Raw genomic sequence first — 23,180 nt, forward strand, 5'->3', positions numbered from 1 at the left:
CTTAGTGGATGCCAAGAAGAAGATCACCATGCATCGTTCTAAGGTCGTGCCGAGGTCGGCCACGACTTAGGTGGGGGAGAATGTCACGGCCCATTGGTATGGGGTGCACATGTCAAGCCTACAAGGTGCATTTTCCAGAATATTCATGTCTTGGGTCATTTCTGGAACTCTCTAGAATCCTCTAGGAGTTCCTGGATTTTTGTTGGTCATGGAACTCTCTAGATTTATCTAGGAGTTCCCCTTTTATGAGTGAGGTCATGGAACTCTCTAGATTTATCTAGGAGTTCCTCTTTTGTAAGTAGGGTCATGGAACTTTCTAGAATTCTCTAGGAAGTTCCTTTTGTATGTAAGGTGGGAGAACTCTCTAGAATTCTCTAGGAGTTCTCATGTATAGGTGCTAGTAGAATTCTCTAGAAACCTCTAGGAATTCTTAAGATTAGTTTAATAATAGAAGAGTATAGAAATGTCTAGGACAAGGAAGATCTAGAATGATCTTCCCACATGTATATAAACAAGTCTAGGTCATATGACACACTCAACTCAAACACAACATAACCAATGTTCAAAGCACTCAACACTTGTAATACCTCACTCTTGTAAGCAATAAACAAGATATTCTCCAAGCTCTTTCTCTCTCAAATTTTCCATCTTCTTGCATCTTTTAGAAGACTGACTAGCTAGGATTGTGGCAATCTAGCCTAGTGCCGCGCGGGACGAGAGAATATTCGGTGACCGAGTTTCTGCCCGTGACAATAGGCAGTGTTCGGTAAATCACTCCTGTTACTACAACCGGACCTCAATGGTCGAAATCCGAGGAATGCAAGTTAGAGTTAAGAATTCCCGAAAATTCTCACTTTTCTTTCTTCTCTTTCTTACAAAACTGTATCAGACTACTTTTTTTTTTCTTTTTTTTTACTCTAATTTTTATCACATTTTTTTTATTTAAAGAAACTTTCAATAAACATTTTGAAGCAGTGAAGAAAGCAAAAACCCGATTTCAACTGAAGCCTAGTGTTACGGCCCATTAGTGTTACGGTCCGTTTAAGGAGATGTTTAGGTTTATTAAAGTCTTGGCCCAACCTAAAGGAAGCCCAATCATCCAAGTAAGCCCACTATAAGGAATATTCTAGAAGTATTGAAGAAAACCTACCATAGAGTAATAAATGTAATAGTTGGATAGTAGGCCCATTAATGAAGTATTTAGGAGAATATAGTTAATGAGGTAGTTAAGAAAATATATAATATTGTGTCCGTTTGGCATTATATATAAGGGCAGGGTCGGGTCGGGTCGGGCCGGGCCGGGCCGGGCCGGGCCGGGTTTCTTTCTAGGCGCTCCTCTGTATGTATATATGTATTAGAAATTTGGAAGGTCTAATAAAAAATATTTATATATATATATATAATAATAATGTTTAAAATCAACTAGTATCACATTCCATTCAGTTATCATGTATTTTTTTTATTCTCTCATATTTTTAGGGGTGAGCAAATGGGTAAAACCAATCCATTTTGTCCGATTCGTATTAAATCCAAACTAAGTTTATCTAATCCGTAATCCAAACTATTTTACTAATTAATACGGATTGGATTGAAAATGGTTTGGATAATCCAAACTAAAATATATTTATATATATCATCTTGAAATTAGTCAACAATTTTTTTTTTAATTTTTTTTTTAATTTTTTTTTAATTTTTTTTTTAAATTCGAAATTTTTATTATTTTTAAATTTGAATCTGAAAAAAATATAATAAAAATAAATAAAAATAAATATCGTTGTCAAGTGATGATAAGTAAAATATATATTATATTGAGATTTAATTTAAAGAAAATTAATTAAAAAATATATTTTATTTAGATAATTTGGATAATTTGGATAATTCTAATCCGATTTAATTTAATCCGAACTCAATCCGATCTCAATCCGATCCGAATTAGTATTTAAGATTCGAATTGGATTGGATTTTGGATTATACCACCCAATACTCACCCCTACATTTTCTAATTATTTTCTCCTCGTTACTTTCTTTTAGCAACTGATCAAGCATCTTCTTCTTATTCTTATTATGCGGTGCAGATTGCCTATTTATACATCCAATATAGAAGTCGAAGTTGTCAGTACATACACAAAGATGGGTAACGTGCTTTCTTAAATTTTTCTTAACCTTCCTTATATCCAAGAGAAATTCTTCTCTGGGGCTGTTTGTTGAGGTTATTCATTTGTATCTGGTTGCATTTGATGTGTAGGAAAACCTTGTGAGATCCCTTATGGTTCTGCTCTGTATATGAATTCCTTAGTAGAGATAATGTTCAAGTTGGTGATATCATCATTAAAGACCAAGTTCATTTTCCAACTCAACTCATGCAGAGCCAGAGACAGTTCAGCTGCGCTACTGTCCTTAATTACATTAAGGACCAACCAAGTTCTGTTTTTTTCTTTCTTTTTTCCTTTTTATCTTTTGGTTCCATCAGGTTTTCGCAGAGGCTACAAGCGAAGATTTCGCTCTTTTCATGCTTGCACAGTTTGATGGTGTTCTTGAACTTCTCTATAAGAAAAATCTCACCAGTCTGTGGTAATACTTGTTGGTTTCTTTGCCTAGAATATTCTTTTTTGGTGTTTGTCCCACATAGGAAGTGAGTAAGAAAAATGTCTTGACCTGGCCCTATAAATAAAGGCCTTGTGTGTTAGTTTTTTCTTGCACTATCAGTATCTGTAATTCGTGTTAACGATTATAGTGGAATATTTTCAGTGGCTCTGCCCGTGGATTAGTCAGCACTTTTGCTGGATACCACGTTAAATCGGGTGTCGCTTTCATTCTGTCTTTTATTATTATTATCATTGTTCTCGCATCAGTTATAACAAACTGGTATCAGAGCTTGGTTGTTCAGATCTGCTCAGGCAAGAACGATGGTTGGAAGTAAAAGTTTGAAAGCCGACAAGTTTACTGGGAGGAATAGCTTCAGTCTGTGGCAGATCAAGGTTCGGGCATTGTTGAAACAACACGGCCTATGGGCTCCCTTGATGAAGCCTGCACCTGTCCCACCACCTGCTGATATGGAGTCTTTGGAAGAGAAGGCACACTCGACATTGCTCTTGGCTCTGGCAGACGATATCATTACTGAGGTGGCTGAGGAGGAAACCGCTGCTGGTTTGTGGTCTAAGCTGGAGACTTTATACATGAAGAAGAGCTTAACCAACAAGTTGCTTTTGAAGCAACGTCTGTTCAGTCTGCGTATGCAGGAAGGTACACCTCTTAGAGACCATCTAGATCAATTAAATGCAATATTATTAGATCTGCGTAATATTGATATTAAGATAGATGATGAGGATGCTTCCTTGATTCTGTTAGTTTCTTTACCAATATCATATGAAAACTTTAGGGAGTCTTTCATTAGTGGTAAAGATTCATTGGCTCTAGAAGAAGTTAGATCTGCCCTTCACAGTAGAGAATTGCGACATAGCTGCAGTGGCACTGTTTTGGATAGTCAGGTTGTTGGGCTAGTAGCAAACAACCATCAGGGATATGGTAAACCGGGGAAAAAGAAGTTCCCCAAGAAACCAGTCAGTAGGGGTCCGAAACTAACAGATGTGTGCAATTACTGTAAGGAGAAGGGACATTGGAAGAATGAATGTCCAAAGAAGAGACAAAGACAACATGAGAAGGCACCAGGTACTGTTGCAGTTGCTGAAGATGGTACAAACTCCGAAGAGGATATTGCCTTAGTTGCTGATGGTCGCACACATTACACTGATGTGTGGGTTCTGGATTCTGGAGCATCTTACCATATTTGTCCTAGGAGAGAATGGTTTTCAACCTATGAGCAGGTGGATGGTGGAAATATTTCTATGGCCAATAGCTCTACCTGCAAGGTGGTTGGGATGGGCTCGATCAAGATTAGGACTCATGATGGAAAATTCTGTACACTGAACGAAGTTAGACATGTTCCACACATGACGAAGAATCTCATATCTCTAAGTCTTTTGGACAAGAAGGGGTTTAGTTTCAAAGGTGAAAGTGGAGTTTTACATGTTTACAATGGTTCAGGTGTGATTCTGAAAGGTGTGAAGCGGGGCACTTTGTATCTTCTACAAGGTACTACGCTATCTGATTCTGCTGCTGTTGCTTCCTCCGAGATTGACCAAGGAGACATGACGAAGTTGTGGCACATGAGGCTTGGGCATATGAGTGAGAGGGGGATGCAAATTTTGGCTAAAGATGATCTTCTGTGTGGGCATAAGATAAAGGATCTTGGGTTTTGTGAACATTGTGTTTTTGGGAAACTACATCGCAGCAAGTTCCCCAAAGCGATTCATAGAACAAAAGGCACACTTGATTACATCCACTCTGATTGTTGGGGGGCCGTCACGTGTAGAGTCTTTGGGGGGTCACAGGTATTTTCTGTCGTTGATTGATGATTATTCAAGGATGACCTGGATATTCATAATGAAGCATAAGAGTGATGCTTTCAAGAACTTCAAGCAGTGGAAGGCATTAGTGGAGAATCAAACTGGGAAGAAGGTCAAGAGGTTGCGAACTGATAATGGTTTGGAATTCTGTTGGTCTGAGTTTAATGAGTTTTGCAAGACTGAGGGGATTGTCAGACATCATACGGTTAGGAATACACCTCAGCAGAATGGTGTAGCAGAACGTATGAATCAGACACTACTGGAGAGAGCTCGGTGTATGCTCTCAAATGCTGGGTTAACAAGAATGTTTTGGGCTGAAGCAGTTAACACAGCATGCTATCTGATTAATCGTGGACCTCACACAGGTATAAATCTGAAAACTCCTTATGAACTGTGGTCTGGGAAGCTTGCTGATTACTCTAATTTGAGAACTTTTGGTTGCACGGTCTACTATCATGTCAATGAGGGGAAGTTGGAGCCAAGAGCAAAGAAGGGAGTATTTGTAGGCTATGGGGATGGTGTGAAAGGATATAGGATCTGGTCCCCTTCTGAGAGGAGGGTTATTCTGAGTAGGAATGTTGTATTTGATGAAAATTCCATGGTTAACCCAACTGTGAAGTTCACCATTCCGGTAGATTGTGGTGTCAAGAAACAGGTGGAGCAGGAAAAGACTGAGGCTAGTTGTGAAGCAGATGAGAGTTTTTCTCAACCACTTTCAGAGGCAGATTTTCCAGTTGCTCCATCATCATCTGTAGAACATCATAATCTAGCTCTTAATCGCCCTAGAAGAGCTAATTTTGGAGTACCTCCTATAATGTATGGCTATGAGGACATGGTTGCCTATGCTTTACAGGTTGCAGAGGAAGTGGATCCTCATAAGCCATCCACCTACAAGGAAGTTGTTACAGGTACTGAGTCTGTCCAATGGCTTGCTGCCATGGGAGATGAGATGGCGTCACTTCAAAAGAATCAGACTTGGGAATTAGCTAGAAGACCACCAGAGAGAAAGGTTGTCACTTGTAAATGGTTGTTCAAGAAGAAGGAAGGGTTGTGACCAGCTGAGGGGGTCAAGTATAAAGCTAGGTTAGTTGCTAGAGGGTTCAGTCAGAAAGAGGGAGTGGACTATAATGAGATATTCTCACCAGTAGTCAGACATACTTCCATCAGGGTGCTACTTGCTATAGTTGCACATCAGGACCTGGAACTCGAACAGTTAGACGTGAAGACAGCTTTCTTACATGGAGAGTTGGAAGAAGAGATATACATGACTCAGCCAGATGGTTTTCAGGAACCTGGAAAAGAGGACTATGTTTGCAAGTTGAAGAAGTCCTTATATGGATTGAAACAGTCTCCGAGGCAGTGGTATAAGCGGTTCGATAGCTACATGTTTGAGATTGGCTATTCAAGGAGTCCGTATGACAATTGTGTCTACTACAACAAGCTCAAAGATGGTTCCTTCATCTATTTGGTATTGTATGTAGATGATATGTTGCTAGCTGCTGAGAAGAAGTCTGACATTCAAAAGTTGAAGGGGCTACTCAATATAGAATTCGAAATGAAGGATTTGGGTGCTGCTAAGAAAATTTTGGGAATGGAGATCTACAGAGATAGAAGTCATAAGAAGCTATTCTTGTCACAGAAGGGATATATTCAGAAAGTTCTATCGAGATTTGGAATGGCTACTGCTAAGCCCATTGATACTCCTAGTGCTTCAAATGCACATTTGTCTGTAGCATTTGCACCTAAATCATCTCAGGAGAAGGAATACATGTCACATGTTCCTTATGCTAGTGCAGTGGGAAGCTTGATGTATGCTATGGTCTGCACTAGACCGGATCTTGCACATGCTGTTAGTGTTGTCAGTAGGTTCATGGGAGACCCTGGTAAGGAACACTGGCAAGCAGTAAAGAGGATTTTCCGCTATCTCAGGGGTACATCTGATATTGGTCTCAGTTATGGTGGTGATAGTCAGTGTCTAGTATCTGGTTACTCAGATTCTGACTATGCTGGAGATGTAGACAGTAGAAGATCAATGACTGGTTATGTATTCACGCTTGGTGGTTCTGTTGTGAGTTGGAAGGCTACCCTGCAGCCGACAGTAACTTTGTCTACTACAGAGGCAGAATATATGGCTTTGACAGAAGCTGCTAAGGAGGGAATCTGGTTGAAAGGATTGGTTAGTAACTTGGGTCTACACCACGATCAGGCTTTAGTGTACTGCGACAGTTTGAGTGCAATATGCTTAACCAAGGATCAAGTTCACCATGAGAGAACAAAACACATTGATGTGAGGTACCATTTTCTGAGAAGTGAGAAGAGGATCAAGGTAAACAAAGTGGGTACTGCAGACAATCCAGCTGATATGTTTACCAAGCCGGTTCTGCAGAGCAAGTTTCAACACTGTTTGAACTTGCTCAATGTTAGAAGCTGTTGATTGCCCTTGAAGGGGCAAGGCCTGAGGCAGAGCAGGTCACATCTGGGCATTCGGTGTAATGCATCTGTTTTTTATCTGGGCATTCAGTGTAATGCATCTGGCACATCTGGTACTTAATGTACATCTGGTGCATCTGGCTATCTGGGAAATATTCAAGTCAAGGTGGAGATTTGTTGGTTTCTTTGCCTAGAATATTCATTTTTGGTGTTTGTCCCACATAGGAAGTGAGTAAGAAAAATGTCTTGACCTGGCCCTATAAATAAAGGCCTTGTGTGTTAGTTTTTTCTTGCACTATCAGTATCTGTAATTCGTGTTAACGATTATAGTGGAATATTTTCAGTGGCTCTGCCCGTGGATTAGTCAGCACTTTTGCTGGATACCACGTTAAATCGGGTGTCGCTTTCATTCTGTCTTTTATTATTATTATCATTGTTCTCGCATCAGTTATAACAATACTGTTTACTGTAACTATCATCATTCTCTTTGATAACTACTTTCTACTAGTTTAGTGGGCAAAATGTGTAGAGGAGGAACAAAAATCACTAACTTCTACTACTACTATTACTACCACAGGTCCAGTATGCTTGAACAAGGTCTAGTAAGTGAGCCAGTATTTTTAATTTTACACCATTAAATTTGGATTATTCATTATTTAAAGTTTCTCTCTCTTATTTCAGATTGCTGTTACAGAATTCCTTATTGGTGGTGTAGCAACAGGTGATGCACATGCATTATTAACTTTTCTCAATTGTTTTCATTTTCTTTTTCTACAAGAAATTTGACTATGGCTTTCAAAGTGCATAAGAAGATAGATCCATAGATTGATAGTCAGAGACTTTGATGATTGATAATAGTGGTGGTGAGTTTGAGCTGCTGATCTGGCTTTCTCAAAGTTTGTTAAGAAGCCAAAATTCTGCTACAGTTACACTCTAACTCTATAGGCTACTTAAAATGAAGAAAATGTTCACAACTAATATTTTCAGGCCTCTGTGTTGACGGATGTGCTGCCATTTTAGACTCAGGGACATCTTTCTTGCTGGTCCAACAGTATGTGCCTGCCTAGTGCCTAGCCACCTTAAAAATGTTTCTTTTCGTTGGTGTGTTCCTACCACCGTACTACAATAAATTTAACTGCGTTCCCATATATTTTTCTGTTCCAACTCTGGTTCAGATTTTTGTGGAAAAGATCAACCATGCAATTGGGGCTGATGCCGTTGTAAGCTTGGAATACAAAAGCGTTGTCTTGAAATATGGAGAGTCGATATGGGAGATATTGACATCAGGAGTTTGTTATCTTTCCTTTCCTCCTTTGTGTTTATTTGCTTGTTTCCCTGCTGGAGACAGCGCATGTTGGGGAAGACCATATGTATTTGCTTCTCCTTGAGAAATTGTTCTTAGGAGCATATCACATTATATTTGACGTTGGGAAATGGGAATAGGGTGGGATTTGCTGTAAGTGCCTAGGCTAGCAAAGCTAGACTATTAATATTGATGATACATGTAAATTTGTCATATTTTCTTGCATATATGTATGTATGTTATGTGTTGGTTGTATCCTGTTGTGGTGGAGGGGTTATGTGTGTGTATACATGGATGATATTAAAACAGTAGAACGAAAGGTTTTGTTGTTGTCAATGTTAAGAAAGTGAATATAGTGGATTCTTACTTTTGCAATTCAAGAGTGGTTGACAGATTTATTGACATGTGAAAATGATGAGTAATGGAGAGAGTGGTGGTGCATCATCTATCTGTCTGTCTATCTTGTTGTGATGTAAAATTATTGGAAAGAGACAATAATTCAAAATATGAGTAGAGCAGTCGGCAGCAGAGGAAGATGGATGGAATTGGGTGAGTGAATTGATGATGATATCATAGTTTGGAATTGGTAACAGCAGCAGCAGCAGCATGGTTGCGGATGTTTAGAGCAGCAATCTTAGCACTATTATTATTGTCTGGTAGTGGCATGTTGGCTAGAAGTGTAACTCTAGAGGATGCTACCATTGACTTCTTCTCTGAGGTAGCAGGATCCGCCTTGTACAGTCGAACCTCCCACACCTGATTATAATGATTCATTATTATGCATTATTCATGATCACATCATACAGACAGACCGACCGACCGACCGACCTGAATGGTTCTTCCGACGGTAAGAGGGGTGGCTTCAGCAAGGACGAGGTCGCCGAGATCGGCTCGCTTGAGATGATTGATGCTAAGGTTGACTCCGGCTACCCTACGAAGCCCTGACATAGCCAAGTTGGCTCCTATGCTCGCCAGCGACTCCGCTATCAGCGCCGACACCCCCCCGTGTAATACTTTGAACGGCTGTAAATTAATTAATTAATCTCGTGATCAAACTCTCTAGATAGATTATTTTTTTGGGGTTTTGGAATGGTCTATATATATATTTTATTTATTTATATATACATATACCTGGCAACATTTTTCGGTGATGGGGAGGCGGCCACTGACTCTCTCCGCCGACAACTCTTCAATCTGGAACCCAACGGCATGGAGAGGAGCGTCAAGAAATGGCGAAGACATTGATGATGGAGTCGCAGAATTAGCCATTATGTTGGGAGGAGGAGGAGGAGGAGGAGGAGGAGGAGAGGAAGAGGAGCTACAGAGGTTTCAAATTAAGGAGAAGATCAATGAATGAATGAATGAATGCATGCTTAAAAAACATAATGAAATTATTTGTTGGGGAGCGAGACTTTCGGCTTTGAATCTATGATATGATATGCCGAAGAAGAAGAAGAAAGGATGTGACTTTCGGCTCTGTACCTGTACTTCCCTTTTTAGAGACTTTCGGCTCTTGTTGCATCTTGTTTTAATTCTTTAACTTAATTCATATATAATTTAACCTAAATAATAATATTTTTAATTAATAATTCATTTTTTTTTTAAATAATTCAAAATCAACCAAAATAAGAAAGAAAGTTGGTTGGCTAATAATTATGAAATAGAATCTGTTTTGATATATTTAAATTTTATGTGAAAATTTACTTCTTTCTTTTTTTTATTTCATTTCTCTTTATTTTCTTTTTTATATAATTTATTTAGTTATTAATTGTATATATTTATTAAATTAATTAATTATATAAAATTATAATAATAATACAGATTTATATTTATATTTTAATATATATATATAAATATATATATATCAGTTTATAATATAAATATATTTTTTTAATAAAATAATAAAATATTTAAATTAATATTTAAGCATAATCTAACATACTGTTTTATGTGTTAAAATAAGTTTGAATCCTGTAGGAGTAAAATGACCAAGAAAAAAAAAACAGAATGAGAAATAGATCAAATTAACTAGATCCAGAAAATTGATCAGTATTTACTTGAGAAGAATGTCAATTTTACACACCAAGTTGTAAGAAAGTGTCAAATTTACTTATTAAGTATCAAAATTCTATTTATATATACTAACTTGTCAAAAAGTGTCAAATTTATTTAAACTAACAGAAAAATTTAACGGAGTTAAAATTTTTGCCACATGTAATATCCACCTATTTTTTATTTGTTTTTAATTTACATTACTTTAGTTTTTTTTCATTTAAACAAAACATTTAAATTTTTCCATATCCATTTTTTCTCTCTTTACCCAATTCTTCATTTTCTTTCTCACTGTTCCTCTTCATCTCTAATATAAGTAATCTATTTTTTTCTGAAATCTCTATTAATGAACTAGCTATGTCGACGTCAAATAATAATATTGTGATGGAAGAATAATCAGGTGGCCAAAAAACTGTGACGACGGTGAAGGTGGCGGAACAGCCGATGAAGTGTTCTTGATGCAATTCTCTAAACACGAAATTATGTTACTACAACAACTATAGTCTCGCGTAGCCGAGGTATTTCTGTAAGATATGTAGAAGGTACTGGACAAAAGGTGGGGCCCTCCGTAGTGTATCGATCGGCGATGACTATCGGAAAAAACAGGAAACTGAAATCCTAATCTAGGATTTCAAACGGAGTTGATTCCAAATATTTCGATGGTTCTTCATCAGATATGATTAATGGTGGGGATAGAAGATGAACAATTAAAAGAAATGAAGAGTTGAGAATAGAGAGAGAAAAAATGGATAAGAAAAAATTTGGATGTTTTGTTTTGAATGAAAAAAAAAATTAAAGTAATTAATGTAAATTAAAAATAAATAAAAATTAGGTGGATATTAAATGTGGCAAAACTTTTAACTCCGTTTAACTTTTTTGTTATTTTAAATAAATTTGACACTTTTTGACAAGTTAGTGTATATAAATAGAATTTTGATACTTAATGAGTAAATTTGACACTTACTTACAACTTCGTGTTTAAAATTGGCATTCTTCCCGTAGTTACTTTCAGCCGTGTGCCTTCGTTTGATGTATATCATCAATCAATCATCGATATTTTCATCAAATTGTCTATATTTTTAATTTTATAATATAAATAAACAATTCAACGCATGAATTAATTAACAATTATTTTCTTTATTTGAAAAGTCAGTTTCTTTCACCAAACAAGCAATATTTTAGGCCGTAGTAACTACTGATAATTAATTCCCTCCTCTACTTGACGGACACCTGGAGACGGTTATCGTATGGACTGATTCTCTTCTCTCTCTCCATGCAAAATTAATTAGTATTATTTCCTTGTCTAGAACAACAGAATAAATCACACACCACCTTGATTGGTTTGGACAAGTGCAGAAATGGCGACACTCAGACACAGCTTCTGTACTGGTTCTTATATAGTTTTGGTTGAGATAGTATTAATAATATTAGCTAGATCATGCGTTTTGGGACGATTCGTAGTGGAGAAGAGCGGAATAAGCGTTCTTTCTCCTTATGATCTGAGATCGAAGCATGACGGAGCCATCGCCAACTTTGGAGTGCCCAACTATGGAGGATCCATGATCGGCTCTCTCATATATCCCCAGAAGGGCTCTAACGGCTGCAATCCCTTTGACAGTGAGAATACCTTCAAGTCCACTTCTCCTCGTCCAACTGTCCTACTCGTCGACCGTGGAGGTAAACATTTAATTAATATATATTGATCATGATCAGGATTCAGGGCAGGGCATGCATCTAATTAATTAATTAATTATTTACAACAACAAAAACGTACATCAACATCGTACGTATATATATAGTATATTAATTAGTCTTAATAATTCATTTTGCATTTGTATATAAAATTGTAATTGTAATTGTAATTTGTATTATTGTTAGAGTGCTACTTCGCGCTGAAGGTGTGGAACGGACAAAGAGCAGGTGCTGCGGCAGTTTTAGTGGCAGATAGCATAGATGAGCCTCTGATCACTATGGACTCCCCAGAAGAAAGTTCAGGTAATGACGAGTACATAGAAAAGATTGGGATCCCATCAGCGCTGATCCAACGATCGTTTGGGAATAGCCTGAAGACAGCTGTAAGGAAAGGTGAAGAAGTAGTGGTAAAACTAGACTGGTCAGAGTCGATGCCCCACCCGGATGAGAGGGTTGAGTATGAGTTGTGGACCAACAGCAACGACGAGTGTGGGATTCGGTGCGACGAGCAGATGGACTTCGTTAAGAGCTTCAAGGGACACGCTCAAATACTCGACAAGGGTGGATATACCCTCTTCACACCCCACTACATAACATGGTATTGCCCGGAAGCCTTTATCCTCAGTAGCCAGTGCAAATCGCAGTGTATAAATCGCGGCAGATACTGTGCACCCGATCCAGAGCAGGATTTTGGATCCGGGTACCAAGGCAAAGACGTTGTGTTTGAGAATTTGAGGCAGCTCTGTGTGCACAGGGTTGCCAATGAGAGTAACCGTTCTTGGGTTTGGTGGGACTACGTCACAGATTTTCATATTAGGTGCTCAATGAAGCAGAGGAGATACAGCAAAGAATGTGCTCAGGATGTCATCAATTCTCTCGGTCCGGTTACTACTTCTGGAGTCTCTCTCTCTATATATATATCTTTATATATAAGGGCATTAATTAATTCTGCATCACATTCATTAATTAATTTCACAGATTTACCAATTGAGAAGATTAAGAAATGCATGGGTGATCCAGATGCTGACATGGAGAACCCAGTTCTGAAGATGGAGCAAACTCTTCAGGTTAATTATAGTCGACTGTCTATATATTAATTAGTATATACCAGTAGAATGGATTTCTACTTCTTCTTCGTATTATTATTATTATTATTATAAACTAGGAGGTTGCAATGCACAATAATAATAATCCATTGATCAAATTTAATAATTAGGTCGGTCATGGATCTCGGGGTGACGTTACCATCTTGCCCACACTGGTGATAAATGATGTGCAATACCGAGGTCTGTAATATTCATTAATATATGTGACTAACATGTAAATTATTCCCTTTGGGTTAATATTATATATATTTTATATACATACCATGCAGGAAAGCTTGAACGGACTGCCGTACTGAAGGCTGTATGTGCTGGGTTTAAGGAGACTACTGAGCCGCGTATTTGTTTGAGTGCAGGTTCTATATATATATATATATATATATATATATAATATCATCATCATTACATGCATGTTGGCATTTTAATTCTCTCCCTATCAGAACAAATGATCAACTATATAAATGTATGCCTTGGTTGTTTGACAGATATTGAGACAAATGAATGCCTTGCTAGGAATGGAGGGTGCTGGCAGGATGCAAAATCAAACATTACAGCTTGCAAGGTATATATATATATATATAAACAATCTTGATCATCAACATGTGACTATAAATACTTGGCTTACTTACTTACTAGTTTCTGATGAGAGTAAATCATGAGTCTTGCATTAATTAATTGTTGTAGGACACATTTAGGGGGAGGGTCTGCAAGTGCCCTATAGTGAATGGCGTGCAATACAATGGAGATGGTTACGCATATTGTGAAGGTACATAATTATGTGTATATCAAATCTCTTTTGATTAATTAATTATATATGATTTAGTATAAGCTATGTCGTTATTTGTAGATTTTTTTTTTACATGTGCCGCTTTCTTAGTGGATATAAACAATGCATGTACGGATAGCATCGAATTAACCGTATTAATTAACTTTGCTACGCTAGCTAACTTGTCAGCTAAAAACCTAAAATTGATGGAAATGGAAAACCTCGTTATCTTAATAAAATGGACAGAAGTGGGAATGGGAGGGTTAGTGGTTTGTTTCTTAATTCCTTGATATTAATGTCCTTAATTAGCATGATATACTAGCTAGCTTTTCAACTAGAAGCCTAAAATTGATGGAAATAAAAACATTGTGATGTTAATAAAATGGACAGTTTGTGAGTTTACTTTATTTTTTTTTTATTTTTTTATGAAATTAGAGTTTATTTAATTATTAATAAGCTTGGGTCTTTATGTATAAGTAATTTAGAGTTTGTTGTGAAAACTATCACCCGAAAATGAAAAAGCGGAAATATATAGCAAACGTTAAAACAAAGAATAAACATAATAACAACACAAGAGTTTTACCCATGTTCGGACCAACAATATCCTACATCATGCTTTCGGAGAATCGATTCAATAGAGTTATAATTACAAATTCTAACTCTCTATATGTTCTAGGTTTTAGTCTCACCACGCTCTATACCTCATTTACAATGTAAATATATATAGGCTTTTAGAATTCATAATTATGAAAGAATCATTTTCTCTATATATTATATGATATGTATATATATATTCTTTCCCTTTTAGAATATATTATTCTCTCTCCATATAATGTAATATATTTATAAATTTTTTCCTTCTTTTTACAACATTGAGTCACACTAAATTGGGCCTCAAAACCTTAGGCCCAATTCCATAAATCTCCACCTTACCTTTATGTCCATTGTCAAACGAATGAGCCTCATCACTAAGAACATTTTAGAATCGATCCTCCAACTTCTCCGATTATTTTCCAAACTTTGTGACGTGAATCAAGTCGCACCATTTTCGAAACTTGATTCCCGTCACCACTTTCGTGACTATATTTGCGGGATTTTTATCCATGTGAATCTTCTCCACAACTACCGCTTCACTCGCTATGACATCTTGAATGTAGTGAAGTTGAATGTCGATGTGTTTTGTGCGCTCGTGAAACATCGAGTTCTTGGACAAGTGTATGGCGCTTTGGTTATCGCAAAACAACTCTACCTTATCATTCTTCACCCCAAATTCACCCACGAGACCCTTCAGCCAAAGTGTCATTGACTCCCTCCTTCATAGTGATATACTCAGCTTCTGTTGTTGAAAGAGCAACTACAGATTGTAATTGTGCCTTCCAACTTACCGAGCATCCAAATAGGGTAAACACATATCCCGTTAGGAACCTTATCTTGTCCAAGTCACCTATAAAATTAGCATCAACATATCCTCTCAACTTATTATCACCTACACTTGCCCGTTTAAAAATAAAGATCGACATCTAATGATCCCTTAACATAACGGAGAACTCACTTCGTCGCCTCCCAATATTCTTTTCCCGGGTTTGTCATAAAGCGACTAACAATACTAACCGCGTAAGTAAGATCGGGTCGCGTACATACCATGGCATACATCTTGACCTTGCGAACCTCTTCTTTGTTTCTTGATGCGATCAACATATCATCCACATATAACAATAGGAAGATCCCGCAACCAACAACCAACTTGACATAGACACAACTATCGAAATTTCTCCTCACAAAACTGTTACGAACCATTAACTCATCAAAGCGCAAATACCATTGTCTTGGGGATTGTTTCAAACTATAAAGTGAGCGTTTAAGGAGACATACCTTGCCTTCATCATTGGGTTTAACAAACCCCTCGGGTTGCGTCATGAAGATCTTCTCCTCCAAGTTCTCATGAAAAAATGTCGTCTTCACGTCCATTTGCTCGAGTTCCAAGTCAAACTAATTCACTAAAGCGATCAACACACGAATGGACGTGTGCTTCACTACCGGGGAGTAGATCTCATTAAAGTCGATCCCTTTGTGTTGTGTGAAGCCCTTAGCTACCAATCTCGCCTTAAACCTTGGCTTGTTACTACCATCTACACTTTCTTAGCACTTGAACACCCATTTTGAACCAATCACCCTCCGATTCTTGAGTTTGTTCACCAATTCTCAAGTCTCATTTTTGTTAAATGATGACATCTCCTCTACCATATAACACTTCCATTCAGTTCTCTCCTTGCTCTTCATCGCTTTTCTAAACGGTTTCGGCTCTAAATCTTGTACCTCATCTACCATAAGTAATGTAAAGGCTACCAAATCGGAGTAGCCAAATCTCTTTAGAGCTCGATTTGTCATACGGTCTCTATCTTGTGCTAACTGGTATGAGCTAAAGTTCGCTTTCAGATTCGTACATTCCTCCTCTACCTGACCATCTGTTTCATCCTCTTCACTAGCCTCCTCCATGTCTATCGATTCTTTAGTAATCCCTTCTAGGAACTCCACCTCAAATTTAGTCATCTCTTTAGCGACTTCGCCAGCTTCGACTAACCGTGTTGCTCCATAATAAAACTCGGTTTCCCTAAAGACCACATCACAGCTAGTGATACACTTGGACGTTTCTCCGTCCTTGCAAAAGAGTTTCCAACCCTGTACTCCCTTAGGGTATTCAATGATACACTTGGACGTTTCTTCGCTCTTGGATCAAGATTTCCACACACCCAAATACCTTCAGGTTGTCGAGTTTTAGAAGAGCGTTATTCCAAACTTCTTTTGGTATCTTGCATTCCAATGTCGTCGATGGACAACGATTGATAAGATAAGCCACAATGTTAACCGCCTCATCCCAAAACTGCTTCGGTAGACCAACCTCAAACAACATACACTAGACACGCTCAAGTAGCGTTCTGTTCATTCGCTCCGCCAAACCATTATGTTGCGGTGTCCGTCGAACGGTTTTGTGAGGAACCATTCCTTCTTTCTTGATGAACTGATTGAACTCCTCGCCTAGGTACTTCACTCCATTATCTGTTTAGAACTTTTTAACCTTTTTTCCGATCTAAATCTATACCATCTTCTTTTACTCATTGAATTTAGCAAAAGCCTCATCTTTATGCTTCAAGATGTATATTCAAATCTTGCTCGAACAATCATTAATGAAGGTGATAAAATACCGACCTCCACCTAGAGTTGCAGTCTTTGCTGGCCCCCACAAGTCTATGTGAACATAACTAAGTGTCTTCTAAGTCACCTCAACTGATCGCCCAAACTTTACCCTAGTAGATTTACCGTATATGAAATTCTCGTAAATCTCCAAATCATCAAGTTTCTCCTTGCCAAAATAGCCTAAGTTTACTCAACTCCTTCAAACCCGTCTCACTCACATGCCCCAATCTTTTATGTCATAGACTTATGGACGATACATCTCGAGGTTCTGCCACTACCGCCATATTACCAACCAAGGCACTACATTGAAGGACGTAAAGACTCTTCTCTCGCACACCCCTCATTACCACTAGCGACCCATTTGTGACCCTCAATACGTTCTTCTCGCCCTTCCATGCAAAAAAACAAGTTGGTCTAGTGAGCCAAGAGATATAAAATTCCTCTGAAGATTTGGTATGTGTCGTACCTTCGTCAATACCCTCTTGATTCCATCATGTATCTTAAAATGCATTGTTCTGATCCCCATCACCCTACAAGACTTGTTGTTACCTAACAAAACTTTTCCCACCAAAATCTTCTCATAGGTCTCGAACCAACTCTCGTTAGGTATCATATGGAACGAACACCCGAAATCCATAATACAACGCTTGGCAGACTAATTAGTGGAAATAACGAGAATATCCACACTTTCGTATCCATTCTCGACCTCTTAAACAACCGCCGCTTTTCCGCTCTTCTTCTCGTCGTTACTCAAATCTGGACAATCTCGCTTAAAGTGCCCCTCCTTGTCACAATTGTAGCACTTAGTAGATTTCTTCCCGAGAGAATTCGAACGCCTCTTCTTCTTGTTTTTATTGTCTCTTTTCTCGGTTATCCCTCGAACCAAGAGTCCATCTCCACTCACATTGCTCTCTTCATTCTTCTTCTTTTGGTCTTTGATCTCAACGCACTCATTACATCATTGAGGGTAAGTTCATCCCTTCCATGCTTGAGTATGTAAACGAACATCTAATACGACTTCGGTAAAGAATTCAAAAGCATCAGCGCATTATCTTCATCTTTGTACTTCTATCCCCGATGTTTTCTAAATCAAGGAGAATCTTGACATAATTGTCGACATGTGTCTGTAAATCCTTCCTCTCAGTCATTCTAAACTTGAAGATTTTATTATTGATGTTGATCTGAGACGACAATGTCTTAGTCATATACGAAGATTCCAACTGAAGCGACACATCTGTTGTCGTCGTGGCACTAGCAACCTCTCGCAGTACATTGTCACTGAGACTAAGAATCAAGGTGTTATAGGCCCTTTCCAACACCTCCACCGCGTCCATTGAGACTGGTAATTTCCATTTCCCCTCGAGTGCTTTAGCGACTCCTATGTTACATAGGTGTGCCCTAATCTTCATCTTCCTTAACCCTAAATTCTTCGTCCCACGAATTTCTCGATATCCGCCCTAGAAATTGACCCCATCTCAAGTTAAAAAATCGAACCGCGTCCGCCTTAGACCTACCTCGCTATGATACTAGTTTGTTGTGAAAACTATCACCCGAAGAATGAAAAAACAGAAATATAGCAATCGTAATGGATGTAGAATAATAACGTAAAATCAAAGAATAAACAGAATAACGACACAAGAGTTTTACTCAGGTTTAGACCAACAATGTCCTACGTCCTACTTTTAGAGAATCGATTTAATAGAGTTATAATTACAAATTCTAACTCTCTGTATATTCTAGGTTTTAGTCTCACCATGCTCTACAACTCGTTTACAATGTAAATATGTATAGACTTTTAGAATTCATAATTAGGAAAAAATTCTCTTTATATATTATATTATATTATATATATATATATATTGTTTCCCTTTTAGAATATATCATTCTCTCTATATATAATATAATATAATATAATATAATATATATGAATTTTTCCTTCTTTTGTACTTAACATTGAGGCACACTAAACTGGGTATCAAAACCCTAGGCCTAATTCCACAGGGTTTCTACTCCTTTATAAAGGTTAAGTGTTTAGAGATTTTTTTCTCTTTTAACAAATATTATTGCCCTTTCTAGTTTTTCCAATGTTTTTTTCTTCATAACTGTTCTTAGAAGATCTGATAATTAGAATCAACATTTGGTATCAGAGCCTATCTTAAGAACTAGAGATACGACGACAATGAAGATCGGAAGAGAAGGAAACGCGACACTCTCATATACGTTACTCACGAAGAGTAACTACTCGGTGTGGGCGTTGAAGAAGCGGGTAAACTTACAAACACAAGGAGTGTGAGAACCTATGATGCTCGACAAGGTTGACGAACGAAAAGGATAGAATGACTTTTGCCGCCATCTATCAAGCGCTCCCCAAGGACGTCCTTCTAATGGTGGACGAGTAGGATTTTGTCAAACTAGCGTGGGAGACGCTAAAGACAATGCATGTTAGAGTGGAGAGAGTCAATGAGGTAAAAGTGCAAACCTTGAAGAAACAATTCGAGGCGATTCGTATGAAGAATGGGGAATTAGTGGATAATTTCTCCATTAAATTGACATCTATTGTGACTGGTATCCGCTAGTTGGGAGAGAAGGTTGAGGAGATCCCCATCGTCAAGAAGTCCTTAGAGTCGTACCACAAACATACATGCAGATCGTTACATCGATCGAGCAATTTTGTGACCTCAAGAATATGTTATCGAGGAGATCGTTAGTCGTCTCAAAGTCCACAAGGAGAGACTTCGCGGTTAAATGTTTAAAATTTTAATATTAAATGAATAAAAAATATTTATATATTATGAGGCTCGAAAAAACTCGATAAGTCATCGAGCAAACTTTATATGAGCTTGAGTTCGACTCGAATAATAAACGAGTCAGTTCAAGCTCGGCTCGAACTCGGTCAAAGTCAAATTCAAGTCGAGTTTTGACCGAGCAGCTTGCGAGCGGCTCACGAGCGGCTTGACTCATTTGCAGCCTTAGGTTAAAGTAGGTTTTCAAGTTGAAAAGAGACATCAAAGGAAACATCCTCAAGCACAAAGTGATTTTGGTAGTGAAAGACAATGTGGAGAAGCAAGGCATTGACTTTGAGGAGATCTTTGCACCGGTGGCGAAACTTGACACAGTTAGGCTAATTCTTGCCATTGCAGCTCACCGTGGATGGGAGATTCACCACTCGGATGTCAAATCATCATTTCTCAATGGTGATATCGAAAAAGAAGTCTATGTCGCTCAAACTAAAGAGCACAAGGTGTATAAGTTATACAAAATCTCTACAGACTACGTCAAGCCCAAAGTCGTGGAACACTTGCCTGAACAAGAGAATGATGAGTCTTGGCTTCGTAAAATATTCTCAAGAGCAGGCTGTGTACATGAGAAACTATAGAGAAGTATTCATTGTTGGCGTATACGTCGATGACTTGACCGTGACAAGATCAAGCATCAAGAATGTTGAGAAGTTCAAAAGGTAGATGATGAAAGAGTTCTAGATGAGTGATCTCGGGCTACTCTCGTACTACTTTGGTATTGAGGTGGACCAGAAGAAAGATAGCATCGAAGTGAAGCAGACAACTTATGCGAAAAGGTGTTGAAACAGTTTGTAGTGGAGGGATGGTGTTTTATCTCAACGGGAATCTTATCACTTGGCAATCTCAAAAGCAACGAACTTTGTTTTATGGATGCAACAAAGACATCGACACTCGGTTCCATTTCATTCTTGAATGTGTCGATAATCAATATCGTCGTAGAGTTCGTAAGCACCAGAGAGCAATGTGCAGACATTCTCACTAAGACGCTAGCAAGAGTCAAATTCGCGGAAATGCGAGAGCTGTTCGGCGTGAAGAATCTCGAACCAAATCAGGCTTACGGGGAAATTGTGAATTTAAGCGTTGATTGTGAGGAAAATTGAAAATTGTTGATCTTTATTGTCTTTTATGAATTTAGGGCTTATTTAATTATTAACGGGGGTTTGGGCCTGTATGTAGAAGTAATTTAGGATTTCAAGGCTAATTTATTCATTTATAAGGGTTGTTTTAAGGTTGATATACAACACTTAAGACTTTTTCAATGTTTTCTTTCTTTTATAACGATTCTTAGAAGATCCAATAGTATTAAGTGTTTAGTTGTGGAAATGGAGTGGGTCAGTGGATTGTTTTCTTAATTCTTGATATTAATGTCCTTAATTATCAAATTGGTGAACAGCTGTGGGAATGGGGAGGTGTGCGATAAATAGTGGAGGCTGCTGGTCAGAAACAAGAAATGGGAAAACATTCTCGGCTTGCTCAGTTCAGTAATTATATGTCATCATCTTGTCTTTTCTGTTCCTCCTCCTCAATTAATTTTATATGGGTATAAATGAATACAAGTTACTGAATTGGTTCATATAAACTAAACGTATGTACAGGAGTCTGATCTAACAGGTTGTCATTGCCCATCTGGTTTCCGTGGGGATGGTAATAAATGTCAAGGTACTTGCTCTTTAATTTTCTTCCTGGACTAAAAAAAAATAAGAAGAAGAAGAAGGAATTAATAATCTCTTATGGACGAGTGGCTGGCCCTGATCCTCTCATGCATATATGGGGTGGTGATATGTAACAGATATTGATGAATGCAAGGAGGGTTTTGCCTGTCAGTGCAGCAGTTGCATCTGCAACAACACTTGGGGTGGATACGATTGCCATTGCAGAGGTGACAAACTGTATATAACAGATCATGATGCATGTATTGGTAAGAAAGCAGCAGCTAGCACAATAATAATATTAGTATATTATTTATTATCGAGTACTAATTCTCTTTCTCTATGATTTTTCATATAGAGGAATGAATGAATGAATGTGTTTAATTTTCTGTCTTATAATTTATCATCATAATCATGCATCCTGGTAACCACGTCTAGTTTATCTAGCAGAAAGAAATGTCTCAACCTTGGGACGGTTCGTTGCCTTGTTGCTCTTGGCAGCCGTGGTGGGGGCTTGCTTTGCTGGTTATATATTCTACAAATACAGATTCAGGGTATATTCTCACTCTTTAATTAGTAGGTAGCTCTATCTATTTAATTAAATTCAGGTATTCTACTCTGCATATGAATATATATATATATATTTTTTCTTTTACATCAGAAACAGATCGAAAAGGGCTTAGTTAAACTGATCATTCATAATATTATTGCCTTTCATATCATCGTAATAGTTAAACTGATCCATCCCATCCATGTCTCTCTTTCATTATATCTATATATTAATTATTGTTCATATTATATATACTCCTTCCGTCCCTTGACAATATTACAGACTTATATGGACTCTGAGATTATGGCTATTATGTCCCAATACATGCCATTGGACAATCCCATGAACAATAATATTCAACCAGCTCATCCTCGACATGAAGTTGAATCTATGCGGCCTCTTCCACAAATTTAAGGTAAGTTGTTACTACTGTAACTAACACGATTTAATGGATCGAGTTGCTTAAATTGTTGACATGTTATTGTTTGGTGCTCTTACAATCAAGCTTCTCGATAAAAGATAAAATAAAAAAATAGAAGCCCAAAAGGAGAGTAACCCACCCATGATGAATCAAAAGCTTCTCGATCGGAGAATTGGAAAGTGCGCGCATCTCTAAAATCAGGACTGCAAAAGAAAAGCGAGCACTTGTATTAATTAGGCTAAGTAGGCATGCAGTGGTAGTAGTAAAGAAGGAGATTGAAGGATATGAAAGAAACATGCACGGACATAGATGATATTAGTTAGAGATGAAATATCATTCAATGCTGGTACGTTGTTGGTAATAAGTGGTGGTGGTGGTGATCAGTACTCACTCAAGGAGGTAGGTTTGGCGCGTACGTAGACTAATATTTAAAGTTATGAAAATCCTTAATTTGTTGAAAGGATCTAGGAGCTAGCTAGCTCCGTCACTTCTAGTTCTGTTCTGATTTTAATTAAAACATCTCGTCCACTCTATTATTAATTACTATTGCATTATAGCAAATTAGATCGATCGATCAATTACAATTTATCTTCAAATAATTATTATAATGTCATTCTATTTTTTACATGTTTATCACGAGATTTTATCGTTTCCCTTCCAAACTAATGGTGAAGTAAATTAATTAGCTTTTAAAAGTTTACAACAATAGACAAACTATCTACGTACGTACAATAATTAGCTTTTATATCACCACAATAATAAGCTTTATTTGAATTTAATATTTTGTAATTATTATCTAATTCAATGTTTTCTTT

The 23,180-nt window shown here is 37.6% G+C and overlaps 2 protein-coding genes across 2 annotated transcripts; one reads left to right on the forward strand and one right to left on the reverse strand.

The window, feature by feature from the left end:
• Positions 1 to 8,477: 8,477 nt before the first annotated feature.
• LOC124914621 (1,4-dihydroxy-2-naphthoyl-CoA thioesterase 1-like) lies at positions 8,478 to 9,451 on the reverse strand. Its single transcript, XM_047455213.1, has 3 exons — positions 9,271 to 9,451; positions 8,968 to 9,162; positions 8,478 to 8,895 (listed from the first exon to the last, which is right to left on the reverse strand). The coding sequence occupies exons 1-3, from the start codon at positions 9,406 to 9,408 to the stop codon at positions 8,710 to 8,712; spliced, it is 519 nt and encodes a 172-aa protein (XP_047311169.1). The 5' UTR covers positions 9,409 to 9,451; the 3' UTR covers positions 8,478 to 8,709.
• Positions 9,452 to 11,549: 2,098 nt separating this feature from the next.
• On the forward strand, positions 11,550 to 22,359 carry LOC124916460 (vacuolar-sorting receptor 6-like). Its single transcript, XM_047457174.1, has 12 exons — positions 11,550 to 11,868; positions 12,070 to 12,762; positions 12,862 to 12,950; positions 13,100 to 13,169; positions 13,259 to 13,342; positions 13,472 to 13,548; positions 13,671 to 13,752; positions 21,139 to 21,221; positions 21,341 to 21,404; positions 21,535 to 21,663; positions 21,845 to 21,948; positions 22,227 to 22,359. The coding sequence occupies exons 1-12, from the start codon at positions 11,550 to 11,552 to the stop codon at positions 22,356 to 22,358; spliced, it is 1,926 nt and encodes a 641-aa protein (XP_047313130.1). The 3' UTR covers position 22,359.
• The last annotated feature ends 821 nt before the right edge of the window (positions 22,360 to 23,180 follow it).

Source organism: Impatiens glandulifera, chromosome 9 (assembly GCF_907164915.1).
Source record: "Impatiens glandulifera chromosome 9, dImpGla2.1, whole genome shotgun sequence".
In the NCBI taxonomy this organism is placed as follows: Eukaryota; Viridiplantae; Streptophyta; class Magnoliopsida; order Ericales; family Balsaminaceae; genus Impatiens; species Impatiens glandulifera.

Bases quoted from the DNA above. Each gene is read 5' to 3' on its own strand.
- LOC124914621 (XM_047455213.1), bottom strand. From the start codon at position 9,408: ATGGCTAATTCTGCGACTCCATCATCAATGTCTTCGCCATTTCTTGAC. The intron at 9,163-9,270 runs GTATATGTATAT...ATTAATTTACAG, and splicing joins TCACCGAAAAATGTTGCCAG to CCGTTCAAAGTATTACACGG. The intron at 8,896-8,967 runs GTCGGTCGGTCG...CATTATAATCAG, and splicing joins CCGTCGGAAGAACCATTCAG to GTGTGGGAGGTTCGACTGTA.
- LOC124916460 (XM_047457174.1), top strand. From the start codon at position 11,550: ATGGCGACACTCAGACACAGCTTCTGTACTGGTTCTTATATAGTTTTG. The intron at 21,664-21,844 runs GTAAGAAAGCAG...TTTATCTAGCAG, and splicing joins AGATCATGATGCATGTATTG to AAAGAAATGTCTCAACCTTG. The intron at 21,949-22,226 runs GTATATTCTCAC...ACAATATTACAG, and splicing joins TCTACAAATACAGATTCAGG to ACTTATATGGACTCTGAGAT.